The sequence below is a fragment of the Amaranthus tricolor genome, chromosome 1, assembly GCF_026212465.1.
Source record: "Amaranthus tricolor cultivar Red isolate AtriRed21 chromosome 1, ASM2621246v1, whole genome shotgun sequence".
In the NCBI taxonomy this organism is placed as follows: domain Eukaryota; kingdom Viridiplantae; phylum Streptophyta; class Magnoliopsida; order Caryophyllales; family Amaranthaceae; genus Amaranthus; species Amaranthus tricolor.
Window position 1 is genome coordinate 9,077,792 of NC_080047.1, and position 22,825 is coordinate 9,100,616.

A 22,825-nucleotide genomic window follows, 5' to 3' on the forward strand; every position below is an offset into this window, starting at 1 on the left:
GATATGACGGCATATAAGAATTTTAAGTTAACTTAATGGTTGAGTACTTTTTCTTTCACTTATGATTAGGAATTCGATTGTCACTATGGATACTGAGGTCTCTCTCCTTTGTCTATTGGAAAGCGTACACTTGGAAATTGGAATAAAAAAAGACATAATGGCCGGCCTTAGAATTTTGGGGCTCTGGGCGAAATAGCACATTGAAACTCTTTTCCTTTGTAATTTATTACCTATATGGACTCTTCTACAATCGATAATTTTGCTTATTTGACATGGGGTTCTGAGCGGCAGCTTTTCTTGCCCACCCCTTGGACCGACCCTGATGGTTATATAAATTATATTAAGAATTTATTATAATTATAATTCAATTTTTGTAAATTACTCGATATTATGTTAAAATGTAAAAGTTAGTTATTCCTATATTATTAAAACTAAAACGAGCATTAAAAAATTATGCTAACAAGAAGTATATACTTTAACTCGAAACTATTGACCTGAATCTCATGAAACACCCAAAAGTTGTAAAACTAGTACAATTAGTATGACTGGGTCTCAATTAGATTGTATTGGTTGGGTATATAAGTCAAATTAAAATTTGACAGTTAAAAAAGGTTTAGTTGCTTGTGATAGAGGGATAACAAAAACCTTGCCCAAATATCTAAAATCAAATAAAACTCCCATTCTACTTAGGAAGTATATATAATCTTCGTTTATTTAAATTTATTATATTTTCATTTTTTTCGTCAAATTGAATTTGGTTTCTATTTTAAATATAAGCATGTACTCTTTTACATATATTTCATTCTTACCTCTGTATTTACACTCTATTTGGATAATAAATTAAGAGAAAAAATTAAGGGAAGGAAAGGGGAAGAAAGGGGAGGGGTAAAGAAAGATAGTGCATCTTGTTTATTTAGAAGGAAAGAGGAGGGAAAAGGAAGAAAAATTCCAAATCTAACCATCTTAGGAGAGATTATATTCTTAATAAAACTTGTCTATATTTTCGCTCCAAATCCCTCCCCTTCGAATCCCTTTAAGTTGGGTGGCGTAAATAGAGAGTAGCCATTGTAATGTTATATGATAAGAGATTTCCAACTAGATTAAGGTGAATGTATTGGCCAGTTAAGATGATACATGAGCATAAGATGAAATAACAGAGACGCGAGTGTTAAAATAGATATGTAGTCACACAAAGATGGACAAGAGTAGGAACCATGATTTGAGAGAGAGGATCAAGGAGTCAGGGTTGTACCTATTTCTACAAAGTTGTGTGAAAGTAGATTGAGATAATTTGAAGATGGACAAAAAAAGACCATCAACACACATGTGAGAAGGGTGAAAAAAATCACATTTAATGGAAAGAGAAGTCGTGGTAAATCTAAGAAAACATGAGAGGAATAAGTTAGGAATGACTTGATTGAGTAGCACCCTTTTAAGGACTTTATTTGGGACAAAACTAGTACTTAAAGACGTCATATTCGTTCCCTAGACCATTAGTAGTTATCTTCACCTTATATATTGTTTGTGCCTTTATGATTGTTATTTATATTCTTTTGCTTGTTTTTTTAGCCTTTGGACTTGTCTTGTTTGCCTTGTCTTCGGTTTTGTTTCTTTTGTAGATCTTTCTCAAGCCAAGTCGAGTCGCAGGTCTCGTTGGCCGCAACTACATTATCTTTTTCGATAAGGATACTGTATGTCCTCTTCCATCCCTCCTCAGACCCTAATCATAGAATCTATTGATCGTGATACACAAAGAATGATGATGATGTTTATTTGATTAGCTTTAGTACTTACCTTCCATTGCAATTTTACTTGTCCATGGTGTGTTCTGGATCTTTTATGTTCTTTAGGAATATCAGGTGGATAAAATTACACGGATTTCGCATCGCATCCGCCTTAGTTAGGTGTGTATATGAATTTTATAAATAGTGAATATATATCAATATAAATAGTCTTACCTGCCATAAATAGTGGGTTGGTAGTCAACATGAGCCATGATGTATTAATGTATTAAGTGCCCTACCCCATAGCTCTCAACCCGCCCAATGTTTTTTCTAAAATCAACCAAAATAAAAATATACTTAAAGTAGTCTATATTGATTACAAAAATTGAGATACACTTTAGTCATCAAATTTTATGTCTTAAAAATTTTGATGGGAAGAGTGAACCTACAAAAATCATAAAAATTACAATCATTCAATGTCACAGAAATTAAATTTAATAAAGTAAAGGCTAAGTTCTAAGCTAACCCTCTTGTTCTTTGATCCCTCCAGCTCCCGTTTTCTTCTCCCTCAATTCCTTTATATTTGTAAAAAAAAGAAAAAAACAATTGTCAGAAGTGGGATTTGAACCCACGCCCTCGTTAGAGGACCAGAACTTGAGTCTGGCGCCTTAGACCACTCGGCCATCCTGACAGTTATGATCTTATTTGTCACAAAAAAATATATAATACTAAAATGTTTTTCTTACATTCGAACATTTCATAGATTGTTTTCTCGTCCATCATTCAGTAACTGTCAAGTGTTACTACTTGCTCCTATGTATTCTCACAAAACCCTAACTCGATAAACCTTTACTTCCTGAGTCCAGACCCTCCCGAGCTAACTCGGGCAGCCATGGACGAGTCACCACTCGAACCTTCACACACCGAAAATATCCCTACAGAAGTCTTAAACCCTTCCGAGTTAACAAACTCAGCCAAGTCAAAATCCGAACTTTTAGAGACTGAAAATGCGGCGACGAAACCTCTTCCGGAAAACTCAGATAGAGGCCAATTATCGGCGGAAGAACTAGTAGCAAAGGCAATAGCTCCGGTGAAGAAGGAATTTCTACGGCCACCCCCTAGTAGCAGGTCCGCTATTTCAGATACTAATAAGGATGAAAATGGAAAATCTGAATCCACTAAAAAAAGCGGCATTGTGAAAGAGAAGAAATCGAAACGTCAACTTAAACGCGAACGCCGTGAGGTTTGTTTTTGCTCTACCTTATTTTTTCAATTGTTGAATTTTAATTACGTGAAGTTTATTAATCTTTGAAGTTTTTTGCTTTTTTAATTGTATTAATTGGATAAATATTTGATTTTACTGGTGTAGTAATCATTCAGCGATCGTTTTTTATTTCCGTCCTTGTATTTCGGACGATTTTATGTGTTGAGTAACATTCCCTTACTCCGATGCTATTCATGTAGGCAGGGTTTGGGGCTGGATGTATGTAGCGTTTACTTAGTTAGTGATGTTGTTTAGATTGAGTCATTATACTATATTTTGAAACGTACTATGAATTATTAGTAGCATATGGTTAATTACACCGGCGTTGTGTAGACAGTTTTTTTGAGCAAATTGGTTAGTACTTTAATACACTGATAATAAGATGTTTGTTATGATATGTGCATTGTTTTCTGTAACCATTTCCAACCTGTTGGAATGACATTTGTGAAGTTGAATTTTGCCAATTGCTAATTGAAACGACATTCGACCCTTTCAACTTCTGAACCTTGCCTAGATTGGAGGCTAGGTGGAGCCACTCAATTGCATTGAGGCAATGGAATGTTGTAGCAAGTAAGAATGTTTGTCCTTCATCGATTAAGGTAACCAGTGCTAATGATTCTTATTGTGATGACAGGAACGCAATTCTTCGCTGAATATTTGCCCATCAATTGCAAAGACTGAGGATGTTAGTTCGTGTAATTATGGTAATAAATGCCGTTTTAGCCATGACTTGGAAGCTTATAAGTCTGAGGTAGTGCAAAATGGGTAGTTGATGATTTTCTTGTGAACATCTACTACTTTCTTATGCTGTATTTGTGTTTATATGCTGATGCTCAGTGCTAAATTGTGATTGTTCCATTATGTACAGAGACCAGCTGATCTGGAGGGAGAATGCCCATTCACCTCTGCTCAAAAGTTATGCCCTTATGGGTTGACTTGTAGATTTTTTGGTACTCATAAAGATGTACCTAATGAAAATTTGGACACGCTGAAGGAAAGTTCTGAAGTGAATGTGTTGAAGAAAGATGTCCAAAAGCTTCTTTGGAAGAATAAAATGAAATTTCCCAAGTCAAATATTGCTCTCAAACAGCTTGGACTTGTGGTATGAGCTAATTATGGGCATAATTTCTTTTATAGAAGTTAACTAAATGTCAAACGCCTCTTCTTCATCTAATTTCCTTCTATCTTATGTACAAGTTCGTATTGGGAGGAAAAAAGAAGCTATGATTGCAACATTAGTTATGCTTGGGACCCTGCCCATTTCTTTTGTTGGCTGAAGTGATGCTTTAGTCATGATCATTTCATTAGTTCTGGCTGAGGCATCTTTTAGCATAATTGTCTGTTTTGAATGACGAAGTCCTTGTCTTACACTTTAGATCTTATGTCGCATTTGCTCTGAAGTATATTCCTAAAAATGTTGTCTTCTTGTGATTTTGTGTCAGTTACCAGAAACTTTGGTGTTTAGATGGGTTGCATCGTCCTGGCTTGCGTACAATCACATTTTAGTTTCTGATCTGGAAATTACCTTTTGAGTTATGAAGCATGTTTTCGATGTTTTTTTTCCTGAACTCTGAACATAATGAACAGGCTCTGATATGTCTAGTGAATGATGATATTTCATGTTTCGTTTAGCCTGTTTTGTTCTTTAAGATCACCGATGTTAACACAGGGGAAGGGCCACACAAGAGTAAAAGAGTCAGAAGAAGAATTTACTATTCCCAAGATTGACAACAGTTCCCACTGCTCAGAGGATAATGGATGTGAGAAGTATGACTCTGGTGATAAACAAGATGCATCTGTTGATGAAGAACCATCGGTGGATGGCATATTGGCAAGTGATGACAACAGACCTGTCAAGAAAGCAAAATCTGATGATGATGCTCAGAGAAAACCTTCCAATGACATAAATAATGGTTGTTACTGGACCATGTTGCTGACAGTTTCTGAAATTAAGAAAAGTATTTTTTGATTGGCATGGCTGATTGTGCTTTTCTAATGACAGGTGCTAGCCTCACTAGTGAAGGTTTAGTGGCGGACTCTACCAAAAATGTTTCACAAAATGAAAATGAATACCTGCCTCAGGATTCTGATGCCAGCTTAAAGTTACACCCTCGTGAAAAGAAACTTATTGATTTTCGGGGCAAGCTATATCTTGCACCCCTTACTACTGTTGGGAATCTTCCTTTCCGTAGAGTTTGCAAGGTTTTAGGAGCTGACGTGACATGTGGTGAAATGGCCATGTGCACAAATCTTCTTCAGGTTAGTGCTTGCTTTTCCCTGCGTTCAGGTTTTGATTAACACTTTGAAATCACTTTTATGGACTATACTGTACATGCACGTACTCAATTATAGAGGTGCTATTTACAGCCTACTAGTTTTTTAATTCATTGATTTTACTATTGTAATCAAAGGGCCAAGCTTCAGAATGGGCGCTTCTCCGACGACATAAATCCGAGGATTTGTTTGGTGTACAAATTTGTGGGGCTTATCCTGATACTGTTGCACGTGCTGTTGAGCTTATCGACCAAGAATGTTCTGTAGATTTTATCGATATTAACATGGGATGTCCGATTGATATTGTCGTCAATAAAGGCGCTGGATCTGCTCTTCTTACAAAACCATTGCGTATGAAAAATGTAATACAGGCGGCGTGTGCCTCTGCGGAGAAACCTATTACTGTCAAGGTGCTGTCTTGCTGTATTTACTCCCTAGTATTTATCTTAATTTTAGCATCTTCGTACAATTTTCTTGTGTAATAATTCCAAATTAATAACTTCTGATAGCTTTGGCCACCCAAGAGCAGTATTGCTCATTAATAGCCCTGGTTGCTAAGATATTATTCGTTGATCAGTTCTTGATTTATTTTGCACTGCTGCTCTTTCTTTATGGGGTGCATCATACTTTGTTCATTTATTTATTTGTATTTTTTATAGGTTAGAACTGGCTACATTGAAGGAAGGAATCGTGTAGACTCATTTATATCTGATATTTATGAATGGGGAGCTTCTGCATTAACAATACATGGGCGATCCCGCCAGCAAAGATATAGTAAACTTGCTGATTGGGAATATATTAACACTTGTGTTAGAAAAGCTCCCAGCTCATTTCAAGTGCTTGGAAATGGAGATGTCTTTTCATATGTGGACTGGAATAAGCATTTTTCTGACTGTCCTGAGCTTTCTTCTTGTATGATCGCTCGAGGAGCTTTGCTAAAGGTCTAGCCTTCTATTCGGTTTTTAATACATTTCTAGTTATTTCTTGTGCTTGGTTCCTCAACCTTTCATTCTTTGCAGCCATGGCTATTCACTGAAATCAAGGAACAAAGGCATTGGGATATTAGTTCTGGTGAGCGATTGGATATACTTAAAGACTATGTGCGTTTTGGCCTTGAGCACTGGGGTTCTGATTCAAAAGGTTGGTGTAATCTGTTATGTAGTCTAATACTCTTTTGTAAAAGCCTTGTGTATGTTTCATTCTACTGCTGGAAATTTGGTGTTTTCACGAATACAAACATGAATTTCTGTGAGGGGATGAAAATTTCCACTTGAGTCCCAATTGGTTCAGACGATAAGTAACAACAATACCAAAAGAGTGGGCTCAACTCAAGCAAGAAGTTTTGTCGTGATGATGTTGGCTTAAGCTACGAGGGAGAGAAGAATGACCCAGAATATCTATTATCTCGATCAAGTATATCTTACCAAATATACGTAGTAGTTATTTTAAAACAGCAAAAAGCAAACATGTCTTGTTTGTTGGCCATTGCATATAGTTGAACTTCAGTGAGAATCATCAAGGATCTTTTGTCAAAATGAATTCTTGTGAAATTTTCTGGTGTAGGAGTGGAAACTACCAGGCACTTCTTGTTGGAATGGCTTAGCTATACATGTAGATACGTCCCCGTTGGCTTACTAGAAGTTATCCCACAACGACTCAATTGGCGACCACCTTCTTATTATGGTCGTGATTACTTAGAGACACTGATGGCTTCCGAGTCTGCAGCTGACTGGGTGAGTTACTTCAGTTACTTATTTCCGATTAGAATATGCTAAAGTAAGATCATGATATTTTTCTTCTAAATATATATGTTTGACATATTTCGTTTACTCCAGATTCGAATCTCAGAAATGTTGCTAGGAAAGGTTCCTTCTGGCTTCACGTTTGCACCAAAACATAAATCGAATGCCTATGATAGTGCAGAAAACGGCTAATTTTCTGAGTGCCACTGGTTATCAGTTTATTCCTGGCATGGAATTTCCTATTGCTTATGATTTTGGAATAATCACTAATTCTACAGCTACTTTGATTTTTAATAAGGCATGTTGCTTGTGCTGTTGTTTCGACCCTCGTTTTCCATATATCTTTCTTATGCAAGTACAAGTATAGTAGTATGGTTTTATATCGTTGATGAATCTTGCTGGTTAGCAAAGGTTGAAACGTTAGCGCATCGGTTGCGTGCTTCTCAGATGGTTAGGAAATAGGATCATTCATACCTCCATTTCTTTTCTTAAAGCCGTGCATGAGAAATAGAATATAAATAAATGGTGTGTATAAATTGAAATTAAAGTTGTTAATGGGCGGGCTTGGGCGAATAGTGGATCGGGTAGTGCCTAAAAATTCTACCGCAGGCTCAAATATTTAAAAGCTCGTCTCCATTTGCGGGCATATTTTTTGTCACTATCCGCCCATTTTTAAAATGGGTGGAACCCACGGGTATTTCTTATATAAAATTAAAAATATAAATCATATTATAAAGTTATGTTTTATTGGCAATTAAAATACAATACATTGTCTAAAATACCTTAAATATATATAAAGTCTCAAAATACTCAAATTATATGAATATTGAATATAGACGGTGGAGTCGGTTACTTGTTTGAACGTTCATAATCGACTGCTTGAGTGCTCTGAGAGTTAAAAACATTAAATGTAGACGGTAGAATTAGAAATTTTAAAGTCTAAAAGAAGTAAACCCTATGGCTAGTACAAGAGTAATAAAATACTGTTGGGTATGGGTACTAATTACTAAAGTTGGGAATGAGGCATGTAGTACTAGTTTAATAATTAATAGAATTAATTATTTAATAAATAATATATTAAACTAAGCAGGCGGGCGAGTATACCCCGGGTATTTTTTTGGTGTTGCTACCCGCCCATTTATTTTGGTGGGTCGGTATTATCCGTCCAAAATTTAAATTTTTTTGAAAAACATTGTCCATGCCCGCTCGTTTTTCAAGCCGGATGGATCAAACCTATCGGTAACCCGCCCATGAACAACTCTAATTGAAATGAATAATACCTTTTTTTTTTCTTTTGAAGTAAAGAAAAATAGGTAAAGCACTTTTCTTTGGTTTTTTCAAAAGAAAATTAATTTTTCTCGAGTATTTGTGTAGTACAGTGTGTATCAATTAATAGCTCAATAAATACACACTAAGGGGTGGAGTGTTTGATAATTGGCTGTTGGTTATTGGCTTTTTTAGTTGATTTGTTTGACCAACTAAACATGTTGGTTGTTTTTGTTGGTTTTTAAGTTAGCTGAAAAAGTTAGCTATTTGTGGAGACATTTGGTAAAATTAAATATTGGTTATTAGCTGTTTATTAGAGAAAAAGTGGGCCAACAAGCTAAAAGTAAACCAAAAAAGCTAGCTGAAGCAGTTTATAATTTTTGCTTAGAAGCTAGCTTTTTAGCTGCTTTAAAAGCCATTTACCAAACACGTTTTTTGGCTGTTTGACCAAGCCAAAAGCCAAAAATCAATCAAAAAATTAGACAAAAAGCTAAGAATCAAACACCCATAAACCATTTGTTGATTCCATCAACATCCTTCACATTCAATATTGTACAGTCAATGAAGCAACTGAACTTCCATTTTTTTGATTCTAGCGCAAAAATAAACTTCTCAAGCCACTAATCCCTGTAGTAATTTCATGATAAAGACTTAGAAATGACAATGATTGAATTTACAAAAATAGTAAATGAGAGAATATTTTGAGATACCTACTAAAATAAATTAAAAAAGCAATTGAATAAAGAAAAATGAAATTGGCTACAAACCTTAGAAATAAGATGCAACAATTGAGATACCTCTATATGTTGATTATTTGTTCCTACCCTTAGCACTCTTAGGAGCACTGTTAAGGACTCGAGGACTAGGATGGCCAAGTCAACGATTAATAGGGTCTTAGACAACCTTTTAAAGCCCTAATGGACTAATTACAATTCTATGTCCAATCTCCTCTACCATCTGTTATCTTAACTTTGCCATATTTTAGTTTTCAGTCACTTTTAATACATTCCTTAATTTAAAAGCAAATTTACTATCCTATCACTTTTTATTTATAAATAATTTATTCAACATATCAGCACATTTTAAATATTTGTTCTTATATCCCAATAATAATACAACAAATTTTGTATGAGATCGTCTCACCATGAACTAAACTCATACAATCAATTTATTTTTCTAACTAATTGCTTTAAGATTATAAGTGATTACTTTAAGGTTATAAATAATTGCTTTAAGATTATAAAAGTGATTACTCTAAGGGTATGTTTGGATTGGGCCATTTCATTTGAATTGATGGAATTGGCCCAATTTCATTGTTTGGCTAAGCTAAAAAATTGAAATTGAAATTGGCCCAATTTCAACACAACTCCAACCCAAGTAAAAAACAAACTCTTCATTTCCAACCCATACCTTCCCTAATTTCAATTCCTATTCAGCCCAAATATTTTTTATTTTTTTATATTAAATATATATTAAAATTGCTTATCTTGGGAAATATTTTGACACTTTGACTATTATGTAAATTTTTCATATTCTTTTTGCTTTTCATTTCAATTGTTTTTTTTAAAAGGTTCAAAATGGACCCATTTAAGCATTTGGGTCGACCAGTCTAAAAAACTACAAATGACCAGTGAATGGGATAGTGAATTGGACTTCATGTCCACCAACAAGAATCAACCATAAATCCCTTGGGAATAATAAGGTTTTAGAGGAGTAATAGTCAGTTACCATTTACTCCACAAATTTTTGTGATAGACGGTCTCTCTGATTGATGCATTAAATATATGGACTAAATAACCCAACTAATACAAATTAAAGTGAAAATAAAAATGTGAATTTCTTGTTTTGAGGTCGCTTCTTTGAAAAACGGTCTCTTATAAGAGTAGTTGTTTACTCTGGTAAAACAACTACTTTTGCTTAACAGGTAGCAATGGGCCCATTTGATCAACGATAATAATTAGCACAAATTCTTGTGAGAGGCGTTCTCTTTGAGAGACCATCTCTAATTGGGCCAACCCATTATATATTTTTTAAAATATTGTAAATAGGCATTAGGAATAATGTAAGTAAACATTTAAGATATTAAAAGTAGGCATTAAGGATATGGTAAGTAAGCATTAAGAATAATATAAGTAGACATTAATTTTTAATGAGTTGGGCTTAAAATATGTCTCTCAAAGAGACGGTCTCTCAAGAGACTAACTGAATAATTAGTGGCAATCAAAATAATTTTGTAGTGTAAATTTTCATGATATATATCATGTCATTCCTATGATAATGAACGTTTAATCATTAAAAATTTAAATTTAATATTTTTGGTTGAATGTAATTACAAGGTTATCCAAACAATGCTATAGAATTTAAATTTGGGAATTCAATTCCAATATTTTTCAAATAACTATGTGGATTTGAAATATAGGAATTCAATTCTTTGATTTCCAAACGAGATTGAGGAATTGGATTTGGAATTTAAATCTATAATTTCAATTTCTTGAATTGAATTATAAAAATTTAAATGAAATTCGTGTTTCCAAACGTTACCTAAATTAAAATGTAACTGATCATTTTAAGGCTATAATTAATCACTTTAAAATTATAAGTGATCATTTTAAAATTATAAATAATCATTTAAAAATTTTAAGTATATATTAAGCCAACACATTATGAATAATCTTACCGTTAAGTGTTAAAGGCTGACAAAAAAAAAAAAAAAAGTCAGGCCCAAAATCTTAAAGGTGGATTTGAGTCTTGAGTCTTGACAACTTGTTTTATTTCAATCCACCCACCATTTCTCTTACCATTTCCATCCCCAAAAAACACAAACTAGGGCTTTACTTCTCCCTGCAATTTCTCTCTCCATCCAAGATCTTCAATTTTATATCATTTCATCTATAGATCGAAAGAAGCTTCAATGGCGCCTGCACTTCCTCAGTTCTACGGTGGAACCAGCACTCTCGCATTGGTAATCTTTCTAATCTATAAAAAAAACTCGGCTTTTTTTAGGGTTTCACGAGAATTTGATTTGATTTTTTTGGCGTATTTGTTTGATTATTTAGGTAGCTCGTGTTTCTGCTTTCACCGCTGGAGTTTTATACGGTAACATGAAGCTCAAAGTTCTCAAGGTAATATTATTTTGTCAGTTTTTCTGGGGTTTCAAGATGGAAATGTGAGATCTTTGATTGTACTAATCTGATTTTGTTTTAAAAGAATTACAATGAAAGTTGATGTTTTTAGACTGATCTAGGAACAATGGTGTGCATTTCTTTTTGCTTGAATTGTAATGTTATATTTTTATATCGTTTGAGTATCGGAAATTGGATACGCTGTTGTGTAATTGCATAAAAGTATAGCTCTTAAATTAGTGGTATGATCTGTATATGTATGCCTTTGTTTTTGATTTTGTGGAATTTTTTTAGTATTTATTAATTTTGCTCGTTACTGAAATGGAAGATGATAAAGGTTTTGGTCATGTTGAAGTATGTGTTAGAGTTGGCCTCATTATTGAATTATCCCTCTGTGCCAATAAGTTTGCCCCCATTTCCTATATTTGGGCATCTTTGGATTGGGGTCAATTATTGAAGGGGAAATAACCTTCAAATTATGGAAGTGAAGGTTTATAGATGTGATTTAAAAAGGGAGACAAAGGAAAGAGAATAAAATGACATGAGGAAGATGAAGTAAAGTGGAGATTATGACCCTTATTTTGGGGAGAAGGGGAAATGTCCTCCATCCATCTTGCTACGGTAAAGGCTCACCTCCATCATTTTACAACCATTTCTTTTTCCTTACAACAATCACATCCTCTTCATTCTATCCTCCAATAGTCTTTGTTTCCTTGATTTGACTTTAGTAATATTTATCTCCAATCCAAGCATGACTTTGATGTGGGAGCTTTCTAGGGTCAATGCAGCAAATTGATGGGCAATAAAGTTAATCATTTTTATGTTTAGTTTTTCACATGCCATTTATGTTTTATTGGATTTTATCTTGAGTTTCATCGTTTGTTGTCATTTAGTCAGATTTTGACATTTAAATCAAAATGAAGTGTTTGGTGAGAATAAGGGTTACAAATTTAGAGTTTGAATCCTCTTTTTTCCCCCCTATTTCTGCTCGTCATCTCACTTCACAAGTGATTTCATGAAATCAAACCAAAATTTGAATCAAATTTCAACATTAACATGATTAGTTTATTTTAGATCATACTTAAATGTGAATTAAATTGAGATTTTGACTTTGAATTTAAGAATTTGAGCTTTATTGCCATATGAAATTGTGAAGAACTTAGAGTTGCACAAAGGAAACTTGTTTTATAAAGGGAACTCGATTTAACACAAAGTAGAATTGATTTGGACCTGAACTATATTTACCTGAATTTGATTCAACCCTGTCTAGGTGCGGTATTGATTTAACATAAATCCGTACCTGTTTTGACCCCTAATCAAATTCCCAAACTGACTTGAGTCAAATTATTGATGTGACATGCTTCAATCAAACCTGGAAACCCGTCTGATAACCTAATCAAATAACCCAATTTACAGCCACAATCAATGACTTGATTGGATGAGACAAAAATGAATGTTGATGAGAAAGTAGGTGTATTATCAGCAAGAGATTGGGAGATTGGGAGCTTGGAAGGGTATGGAAATGGCTTCCATACTACCATAATAGGTTTCATTTGAATTTCAAGATTCGTTTAACAATCTTCGTGATAGTGATTTTGGTGGAAAATGTAAGTATCGGGTTTTTGGGTTGAGAAGTGGAAAGGAAATGGATAGAAAATTGATAAGTAATGATAATGGTAATATTAGAAGAAACACTGTTGCTACTTGTTTATATCCAGATAATGGGTTTTTGTTTCATAAGTCATTCCAACTTGCAGCCCCTCTACTTTAAAAAAATTTTCTCTCTTCTCCATATCTCTATTCTCTCCTGCACTTTCATTAATAATTTTTTCACCCTCCATTAATGATTTTTTTATTAAATTTAGGGCTTCATTTTGAATCAATTTGTATGCAGAGTGGAGGGATATGGGAAAGTCTGAGGCATGTAGATTTCATTCTTGTTTTTGCCGTTCTTGTTTTTAAATCGAAGAAGTTATATTGGATATTTCATACCATTTAGTTGGTAACAGAAACCGTTTTTTTTGTTTTCGTAACTGAGCCTTAAATTCATCTACCACAACCCCTTAGAGTTTCTGATTGGTGGAGTTTGGGTCAATTCCCAAATTCTTCATATTATCCCTGGTCTAAATACAGCATCATGAAAATTTGATTGCTGCCTTGCTGTCTTAATTATCTTTGTGCTTGTACTCTGGTTCTTGCGTGCTTCAAAACTTCATGGGTTTTCATCATGATACTTTGCATGGTTCTCTGTTCAACCTTAATGTATCACTTTTTTTCGAGATTTTCAATTTGCTTGTAGAAGGCAGCTTGTGTTGTTTTTCGCTTAAACTTTGGCCATTCTCATGAATATTGTGATCTGTGTTATTGAATGATGGGATGGTGCATGCCCCATTCTCTAGTCAGTAGTCTCTACATGTTACTTTCTAAAATACTCGTTCCGTCCTGCTGAATTCTACATTTTTATTAATCCATTTTACTGTTTGTTGTATTTCTTTTTTCTGGAATTGACTTCGTTTCTTTTTATTAATTCTCTTTCCCAAATTTCATTATATCTACGTACTTTCCACATTTCAAATGTAGTACATCAATGACCTCCCTTTCCCAAAATTTTGGTTTTTTTCTTCACACCATATTTTCATTTTAACTAAAACTAAAGTTTTGGTTTATCAGATCAAGGCCAATTCTCAGAAGAAAGCAGAAGCCAAGGATGCAGCCAAGGCAAGTCACTAATTGTGCGGAAGATGATAACTGGGGGAGGGCGCATAAACAAGCTCTTTGATTTTCAGTTCAATTGAAGGCTTTTGTAGAATCCAATATTCATAGTTGTCCATGTTCTTATTTACAAATTTTTGTGGCTCAATGACCATCAACATAATGACAACAAATTTGTTTTAGTTGCTCGCAAAAATATCATCTTGTATGATGATTTATCTTTGATTAAATGTTAAATAACAGTTTTTGCATTGAGCTTTTTGCTGGCCGGCATTCATCGAGTTTTCGAGACTAATAAGTAATAACAATGGTGTTTTACGATCTTTCATGTCAACAGGTGTATTACATTGATCTGAACTACTTAATTGGCTTTTGCTGAACCTATCCTTTTATCTTGGTGTGACCGATAAACAATGAAATCATGCAATTGACGAGTTAAAGGGTGCATCGCAAACTGAACGACATTGTTAGATTCAACTCCCTCCTGTCCGTTGGAGGCAGCTCAATGATATCATTAAGCAAAATATATCTCTTCCTTGAGAAGAACTAATGAAACTTTGCAAGGACTTAAACCTAGAGTCGTCTATATGGGGTAGAGTTAGATAAATGGTTGCTTTATGCCCCTCCATTTTTATAGTTTCTGTTTTATGAATGATGACAAACAAATTATAATATTTTGACTATTGATATACAAAGTGATCTTGCTTTTAGAAATGTTCATGTAAATTATATTATGAGATGAATTAAACAAAGATATCACTCAACTACTTTCAAACAACTCCATTGTAAAATTACATTTTTCCTTACAGAACTATTGATCTAAGCTCGACTAGGTTACTTTCATCGTTTCCAGTGCAAACACAAAATTGGGAAGGTTTGCAGCCACCGGACAGGATACAAATGAGAAGCCACCGGCAACATGAACTATTCCTTGTGACCTAAGAAACATGAATATCAGGAAGTTGACAAGCACAATTAGATGGGAAATTAGTTGTGTTGTACAAAAGCATCAAGAACACTTCATTATTCACATTTTTAGTGGTTCGCTTAACCATTATACCATTTCTAGTGGAAAGGATATAAGCGTTGGCGAAGGACAAATATTTGAATTTTTGACCTGAGTTTCAGAATCATAAATTTTACCACTAAACCAACCATTAAAAATGTCATAATATACAAAGTAATATCATATCGGGGAAAAAAATTTGGTGGGAAGGGGACATCCCTTATCGCCCCTTATCATCACTGTCCTCCCTCTCCTCCTATCATCGTTGCCCATAATTAGTGGAGAGAGAAAGGAAGGGAAGGGGAGGAGAGATGGGTGTGTTTTCTTCTCTTTTTTTTTTTTTTTTTTTGTTTGAAATGTGAATGAGCTAATCCTTTCGTTCCCTTCCCTCCATTCTCCTATTGGTATCTAAATGAGGGAAATGCAATCTCTCAATTTCCTCTCAGTCTTCTTCCGTTTCTTCCTACTTAAACATAGTGTAAGTGATGTAAAATGAGAGAGATTTGGATGAGAAACACAAGCACCCTACTTCCTTCCCTTATCTCACATTCCTCCCTTTAATCCAATCATCGCTGTCCAAACACACCATTAAGGAGCAAACTAGAAGCTTTACTTTAAGACGGAAATTCATCATATGAGGAAGTGAGATCCAGGTCTTACAACGTTATGAATGCGAAGGTCTTTGTAGCTTTAAGGGTGTGCTTGAATGGAAGGAAATGGGAGGATTTGAAGGGATGAATGATCTCTTGTTTGGATAACAATATGGGAGGAAAAGGATTTGAAGAGATTAGATAAATTATTTTTGTTAAGGTCTAAATCTCTCAAAATAAAGTTGGAAAGATTTAGAGGGAAAACTCTCGTCTTCCTTTCCCTTCCCTTCCCTTGTAAACAAACAAGGGTTACTTTCCTTCCATTTCTCTTCCTTTCCTTACCCTTCCCCCCTTTTCCTCGTCCCTTCCTTTTCTTTTCTCTCCTTAATTGTTATCCAAATATAGCGTAATTGTTTTTTTTGGAAATGTCAAGATTCATGTTCAGTCCAATTGGAGCAATAATGTAAAAATTGTGAAGACTTTGTGAGAGACCAACCTGAGATGGCAATAGGAACAAAGAACATCACCACATCGCAAAAAATTTCTATCTGACATAGATAATGTCTTCATCATTTTCATCCTCTCCCCAGTTATCATCATCTACAGGCTCTTCAGATAAATCATCCCCTTCTTCCAGACTTTTGGCATCGTTTTGATCATTTTCATTCTTTATCTTATCCAATATCGCGATAACCTGAAAAGGCAAATTGAAAATTATACATGTATAATATAGTTGCCTTGCCAATTGAAAAGGCCATCATTGAGGGAAGAGAGAAAACGAATTTTGGAACTCGTCAACAACATTCTATAACCTCAATGCTATTATCAATTAGCTCCCACCTAAGTGGACTTTAAGGGGTTCGGATGCAGGAGCAGATCTAGGATTTGAAAGATAGAGTTACGCCATAAAGCAAAAAAGGCCGAATAGCATCGTTGACCATGTTAAAGGTTTTCAAAAAAAATCGAACTAATTTTCAGCATTCGAAAGGTGTAAAAAGCCCGTGTTTAAGGCTGTTTCAAGGAATATCTCATGTTTTTCACCTATATTTGTTGTTATGCTAACCGCATCACTTTCATTACCGCATCATTGTGTCATAACAATGATTATGATTATGTAATTCTATCTCCAACCCACAACCATCTACCAGCCTTCTTTACATTTTGATGAGTCTCTTATGCATACTCCGTCTAGAGTTTGCCCCATTGACCAAAAATATGTAAGAATTTTTTGATATCAATGGAGAAAATTCATAGGAATCTAGGGAGTACTTACTAGTCGTAGATTATCAGTAACTAAAATCTAATAGGATATAAGACATTAACAACAGAGACAAAATTTCCATTCTTAACCATTTGGCATATTAAAAGGTATTAATGGCTTCTTCTGCCTCTTATCTACGTACGTTGACGCCAGCCACACTGATTAACACCATTTTTGCATATTTATTTTTGCTACCAGCTTTGCAAATATCAACGTATAACACAATAATACGAACATATATTCAGCTAATAATCAAACTAACTAATACAAAAAGGTTTAGCATCTGATGTATTATGATTTATGAAGCTAAACAAGTAAGAAGAGAGATCATAAGCAAAGACGTCGGAGAAGAATTATTATGGATGAAGTTGATTTATATCGGAATTGAACAGTACCAGTCCAACAAAACTCGTGAAAAGAGAGAAGCAGATAACACGTATGAACATAATTAGATAATTTGAATTCTTACCCTGCTTCCTCTTTCCAAAGATTCATCTTCTATGAAACGAATTTCGGGCGTTATCCTCAACTTCATGCGCCTTCCAAGTTGACCCCGCACATATTTCGCCTTAGCTTTTAGGCCAGAAAGGGCCACTTCTCGTCCTCTATCATCCCCAAAAATTGACACATAAACCTTGACGATCTAGTATTTAAAGAAATTACATCAAATGCGCAATATTGTGATAGGCTAATAGTTACAAGACAAATCGCATGCTTCAGATAAGCACTAAATAGGTACTAAAAGCAACAAAGAGAACACTTCCCAGCAAAAATCTGTCACTACTAAAGACTTCCTAGTTTTACAGGGCAAAAGCAAAAGCAAAAAACTCATTCAACCAGATGGCCACAATCAAATATTATGACGGAGATCAAACAGCAGGAAAGCAACTAGCTAAATGAAGATTCCAAAAGGAATTGGGGGCGCTCAAGAGCTTTCGTAGTCCCTCCTATACAAAAAGTTAAGAACCAATCTATAACCAGGGCTGGCCATATAAGAGGGCTAGAGGGGGTCTGTGCCCAGGACTCATCCAAAAAATTAAAAAAACAAGGACGCTTAAATATCTATTAGTTAGGGGCGTACAATAGTATATTTGGTAATTAGGGGCGCATAATTCATGTTTTGTTCCGAGCCTCTCAAATCTCAAAGTCGGCTCTGTTCATAACCCTTGGTATGATTCTACCAAGAGCAACTGTAAGAATGCATCATACTTTTTGTTTTTAATTCAACATATTAAATGAACAGATAAACCAGTATTGATATGGCTAAGACATCAGCTATCAATTACGAGATTGCAGGAAGCAATAAGGAGAAAGTACATCCAAAAAAGGTTCCTAAAAAATGAGTTACTTGAAAAACAAGCTCTTCTAGAAGGTTTCTAGATTACTTAAGATGGGTAACTGAAGAAGGTTCATCGCAAGCTTAAACTATATCAGATGTAGTTCAAGCTGAAAGAAATTTTACTCCTGTCCTTCGGTTTATATTCTGTCAGCAGAATATATATCCAAGACATTCGACAAAATATTTCAAGACAGAAACAACCCTGAAAATTCAGTATGTTCATGTAGAATCACAAACCAGATGAGCTTCTTATCAAGGAACTAAACAGTAGTATACATTGTGTAGCTTACTACTATATTCAGACATTTGAATGCAAAAACATTAAAACCAGTTTGTACTGAAAATTCTCTGGACTAAAATCATAGAGTTCTAAGTAAAAAAGACAGAGTTGTCAGCGGAAAAAAAAATTCTATTCGGATATAGAATAAATAAAACATCAGTAAATCCAATTATCTGCATTAAGTTCGAACCTAGGATAAAACTAGTTAGAGATGCTGAATTCGTGTCATATTAGTTATTACTGCCATGTTTATTTTCAGTGTCTTATGATTGTTAGTTAATTTTTCTTTGGTTCATATCATTAGTCTTAATATTAGTCTTGTCTTGCTACTTGTCATGTTTTGCTATCTTCATTTACTGGTCTTTCTTTGTCGAGCCGAGGGTTCAAAGGCCGCAACCTTCTTTGATAAGGGTCTTCCATTCCTTCCCAGCCCTTGATTATAACTTTAAGAGTGGGATACACTGAGTTGATTAAGATGATGATATTGGAACCTACGAGGCTGCACCATCTTTTAACATTATAGTAAGCTCATTCACCTAAAACCTAAAACCCATTAGCATATGAGAGGTGGAATTTAAGGGGACAATGGTAAATAATAGGTTGTAAGCCATCTAGTGACACTAAAGAGTGAAAGAGAAACATCGTGTAATGTTGCAAGTTGTACCTAGAATTAAATAGTGGCAGTGGTAATTAAAAATTAATGTAATTTAGCTTGGAAAACACTTAGACAAGGTATATGACCATGCTTGTCCTACTCTAATCATGTTTTTTCTTCACATAATTTATTCCCATCATTAAAAATTTGTGAAGAAAAATACATATGAGAGCTTCATCAACACATGAATGACATTACACATTTTATGACAATTAGTACTAAATCAATTCCCATTACCACAATTTAATACCAATTACCAAACCCCCTGCAAGAGTAACCAAGCACGAAGCTAATACTTAGCTAGTTAACCATGTTTCACATACTAGAAACCCAAAAATATACAAGGAAACATCAACATATCACTTCTCACTTGTTGATTCTACAATTTATCTTGATTCTCTAGTACAAAACTTATATTAGAAATTCCAACATAGGCATTGCTCCGATAAATAGATCTAATACAACAACACAACAACATTTCATTATTCCAAAGACATCAAGGAACTCCTACCTAAGATGAGGTTTGGGGAGGTCAGGTGTACGCATACTTACGCTTCCCTTGTTAGTGATAACACTAACAAAGGGGTTATTTCTAATTTGTCACTTGATAATTAGACCTAATAACAATCCAAAATTTCCATTGAATGGCTAAGAAATCTTAGTAAGAATCTTCATTCAACTGAAAGTGGAAAGATTTGAGGGAAACACTCATTTTCCTTCCTTTTCCTTTCCCTTCTAAACAAACAATGTGTACTCCCTCTCCATACCCCTCCCTTCCTTTCCCTTCCTTTATTATGTCTCCTAATTTGCTATACAAACACAATGTAAAAGAGGAGTTGAAATCCTCAAATGTATTAGTATAAAAGACTAATGATTGTGATTTATGAAAGTACAACTGCAACTATGAAAGAAGAAAGTAGCTCATATTCCTCAGTTCATTTGTTAAACTCTTCAATTCCATAAACTTTGGAGTTAGCTTTCAATTTTGGTTCTCACAAATCCAAATTGAACAAAAAATTCAATTTTAAACACTAATTGACTCTACAAATGCATCAATTAATTGAAAAAAATCTCATTCCCACAAACCCTACAATGACAAATCATTCTATAACCAAAATATAAACTTTTCCAAATGCATCAATTAATTGAAAAAAAAAGAACTCATTCCCAAAACCCTACAATAACAAATCATTCTATAAACAACATATAAACTTTTCCAAATGCATCAATTAATTGAAAAAAAAACTAATTCGCACAAACCCTACGATAAGAAATCATTCTATAAACAACATATAAACTTTTCCAAATGCATCAACTAATTGAAAAAAAAAAAACTCATTCCTACAAACCCTACTATAATAAATCATTCTGTAACCTAAATATAAACTTTTCCCCATCAACAATCTTTGTATAATTCAATTAACACACTTTTAATTCCAGCAAAACTAACCCATAAAATACAGTCAAAACCCAGATAGAAATGACAAAATATTAACACAAAGACAAAAAAAAAGGAATAAAGAAGACCTGCAAATCAGCAGAAATTTGAACATCACTGATAGTAGTAACAGAAGAAAGATAACGGTCAGCACCAAGGGCAGCTTCGGGCAAGACAGCATACTGTAAATTCTTGTCAGTCAACAACATATCAGAAAGTTCCCTCCTTATCTGTTTAGCCACCATTGCTACTCTTCTTGGATTAGCCATACATTTTATGGTTGTTACTCTGTGTTGGTGAGATACAGTAAAAATGTTGTTGTTGCTGGTAATTCCAAGCATTGATCTTCCCCTGGAAAATAACTGTGATGATGACGAAGATAAATGATAACAGGGAATCTGGTGGAAGGGAAGAAGGTTAGTCATTGCAAGTATAATTCTGCGTTTTTAATTGCTATTTCTTCTATGTTATTGTTTAAGTAATTCTTCGATATTATAAATTATTATAATATCATAATGAATTTGGGTTTATTCGATAAAGCAGTATTTGGTATTTAACTCATTTTATCCAAAAATCGTCTCTCTTATAAATAGATTTTAGACTAAAATTACAATTGTATTTAGAGAATGATATGGTTATTTTTTATTTTTTGATTGTTCAAATAGTTAAAAAGTATTTGTAAAATGACTTTTAAGTCATTTGAAAATTTATTTTCTTAGTAAAACGAAATATCTACTATTATTGACTTTTGGCTTTTAGTATACTTTTTTTCTAATAATTAATTAACATGTAACAATTAATCTTTAATAAATAGCTCCATAACAATAATAATTATTTTAACAAATAGAAAATCAACTAATACTTTCTCGAGTCAAATCAACCAATAACTATTAATCAAATATGCTTTTTCAAAAATGTAAGTTAAACTAAGTAATGATAGCATGCTTAACACCATTAATCAAGTAAATGAAATGTTAGTGAAGTGACTTAATCCAATGGAATTGAATTAGGAAGAATAGATACTGAAAAACTAAGAAGAATCATAGAATGACCTATGCTCCATATAAGAATAAAAGTGGTGTTATCAACTTTACCCAACTTAAGAGGATATAATCAAATCAATTAGTAGTTCTAAATAGCATGACTCTTATACAATACTATTCAATTGTTACATGTTTCAGAACTTTACGATATGTTTGGTTGTTGGTATTAAATGATGGTAATAAGAATGACTTGTAAATTAAATTTACATTAAATATAACATGTTATTCTCATGCTAATGAAACTCTAATTATTAAAAAGTCCTTTTGCTTATAATTTTTTTTATTACTACCTAAAATCATCTCCCCAAATGATAAAAAGTTTGAATGAATTTTTAAAAAATTTTCACGTTAAAATTACACTAATTTTCTTACATTTTCACCATTTATTACCAAAAATCAAAATTATTGGAAATTATGAGTGATGTGATATTTGGTGATTTGCTGGGTATTTGTTATTTTAGCCCGATTTTTATTAGGCTTCTTTCATGGTTAGCCAAACTACACAAGTGTTGCATTGTACCCTTTTTAGTTTTTTTAATGTGCCGTAGCCCATATGGATACTAAAGACAATAATTAGAAGGCAAGAGCTATTTTTATAAATGACTATTTCACTATGACATGACTATAAAAAAATTTATATTTTCATAAGATATATTAAATGAGCTATTTAACTCATATATAAAACACGTCTTTCAGTGAGACTGTGTTATACTCCAATTTGTGATTAGTAAAAAAATGTTAGTCCTTTTTTATAAGAAAATAAAATTATTAAAATTAACAAGTTTACCTTTTGAAAATATTATTAGTGATATAAAATTCTTGACCAATATCAACTCTTTTGATGTCTAATATAAAGCTATATTTTTTTATAAGTACTTAGGTATTTTGATATTAGTTTGTGAATTAATATTTGTAGTTAACATTGATTTTTAAAATCAATTAAAAGCTTAACAGTTTGTTAATTTTGATTGATTTTGTAGTTACTATTCTTTCAAGCTCACTTTGTTGAATCTAGGATATTAATTATTAACCCTAATTCAAAATTAGTTCCTATACTTGCGTAATTTACTATTATTCATCAATTGTACTCTCTTCTATCATTTTTAAGT

General features: G+C 33.6%; 3 protein-coding genes and 1 non-coding gene across 4 annotated transcripts; 2 read left to right on the plus strand and 2 right to left on the minus strand.

Annotated features, from left to right (window-relative positions):
• Positions 1–2,331: 2,331 nt before the first annotated feature.
• TRNAL-CAA (transfer RNA leucine (anticodon CAA)) lies at positions 2,332–2,415 on the minus strand. The gene has a single exon. It is a non-coding gene; the product is annotated as a tRNA-Leu (tRNA).
• Positions 2,416–2,441: 26 nt separating this feature from the next.
• On the plus strand, positions 2,442–7,331 carry LOC130824463 (tRNA-dihydrouridine(47) synthase [NAD(P)(+)]-like). The gene is made up of 10 exons (XM_057689483.1): positions 2,442–2,967; positions 3,623–3,739; positions 3,857–4,090; positions 4,658–4,901; positions 4,991–5,247; positions 5,400–5,672; positions 5,922–6,203; positions 6,282–6,402; positions 6,826–6,995; positions 7,098–7,331. Exons 1-10 carry the CDS (start codon positions 2,617–2,619, stop codon positions 7,194–7,196), a joined length of 2,148 nt encoding a protein of 715 aa, XP_057545466.1. The 5' UTR covers positions 2,442–2,616; the 3' UTR covers positions 7,197–7,331.
• A 3,700-nt stretch (positions 7,332–11,031) lies between these two features.
• On the plus strand, positions 11,032–14,438 carry LOC130824474 (uncharacterized). Its single transcript, XM_057689507.1, has 3 exons — positions 11,032–11,232; positions 11,327–11,392; positions 14,063–14,438. The coding sequence occupies exons 1-3, from the start codon at positions 11,182–11,184 to the stop codon at positions 14,120–14,122; spliced, it is 177 nt and encodes a 58-aa protein (XP_057545490.1). The 5' UTR covers positions 11,032–11,181; the 3' UTR covers positions 14,123–14,438.
• Positions 14,439–14,756: 318 nt separating this feature from the next.
• Positions 14,757–21,172, minus strand: LOC130824468 (probable ribosome-binding factor A, chloroplastic). The gene is made up of 4 exons (XM_057689496.1): positions 20,763–21,172; positions 17,431–17,604; positions 16,197–16,394; positions 14,757–15,042 (listed from the first exon to the last, which is right to left on the minus strand). The coding sequence occupies exons 1-3, from the start codon at positions 21,096–21,098 to the stop codon at positions 16,245–16,247; spliced, it is 660 nt and encodes a 219-aa protein (XP_057545479.1). The 5' UTR covers positions 21,099–21,172; the 3' UTR covers positions 14,757–15,042; positions 16,197–16,244.
• Positions 21,173–22,825: the final 1,653 nt, after the last annotated feature.

What these genes read in the sequence shown, in the direction of transcription:
- LOC130824463 (XM_057689483.1), top strand. Translation starts at nt 2,617, where the DNA reads ATGGACGAGTCACCACTCGAACCTTCACACACCGAAAATATCCCTACA. An exon ending in TTAAACGCGAACGCCGTGAG is followed by an intron (nt 2,968 to 3,622) that starts GTTTGTTTTTGC and finishes TTGTGATGACAG; the next exon opens with GAACGCAATTCTTCGCTGAA. An exon ending in CTCGAGGAGCTTTGCTAAAG is followed by an intron (nt 6,204 to 6,281) that starts GTCTAGCCTTCT and finishes CATTCTTTGCAG; the next exon opens with CCATGGCTATTCACTGAAAT.
- LOC130824474 (XM_057689507.1), top strand. Translation starts at nt 11,182, where the DNA reads ATGGCGCCTGCACTTCCTCAGTTCTACGGTGGAACCAGCACTCTCGCA. An exon ending in GAACCAGCACTCTCGCATTG is followed by an intron (nt 11,233 to 11,326) that starts GTAATCTTTCTA and finishes TTGATTATTTAG; the next exon opens with GTAGCTCGTGTTTCTGCTTT. An exon ending in TGAAGCTCAAAGTTCTCAAG is followed by an intron (nt 11,393 to 14,062) that starts GTAATATTATTT and finishes TTGGTTTATCAG; the next exon opens with ATCAAGGCCAATTCTCAGAA.
- LOC130824468 (XM_057689496.1), bottom strand. Translation starts at nt 21,098, where the DNA reads ATGACTAACCTTCTTCCCTTCCACCAGATTCCCTGTTATCATTTATCT. An exon ending in AAATTTCTGCTGATTTGCAG is followed by an intron (nt 17,605 to 20,762) that starts GTCTTCTTTATT and finishes TTTAAATACTAG; the next exon opens with ATCGTCAAGGTTTATGTGTC. An exon ending in CTTTGGAAAGAGGAAGCAGG is followed by an intron (nt 16,395 to 17,430) that starts GTAAGAATTCAA and finishes TTGCCTTTTCAG; the next exon opens with GTTATCGCGATATTGGATAA.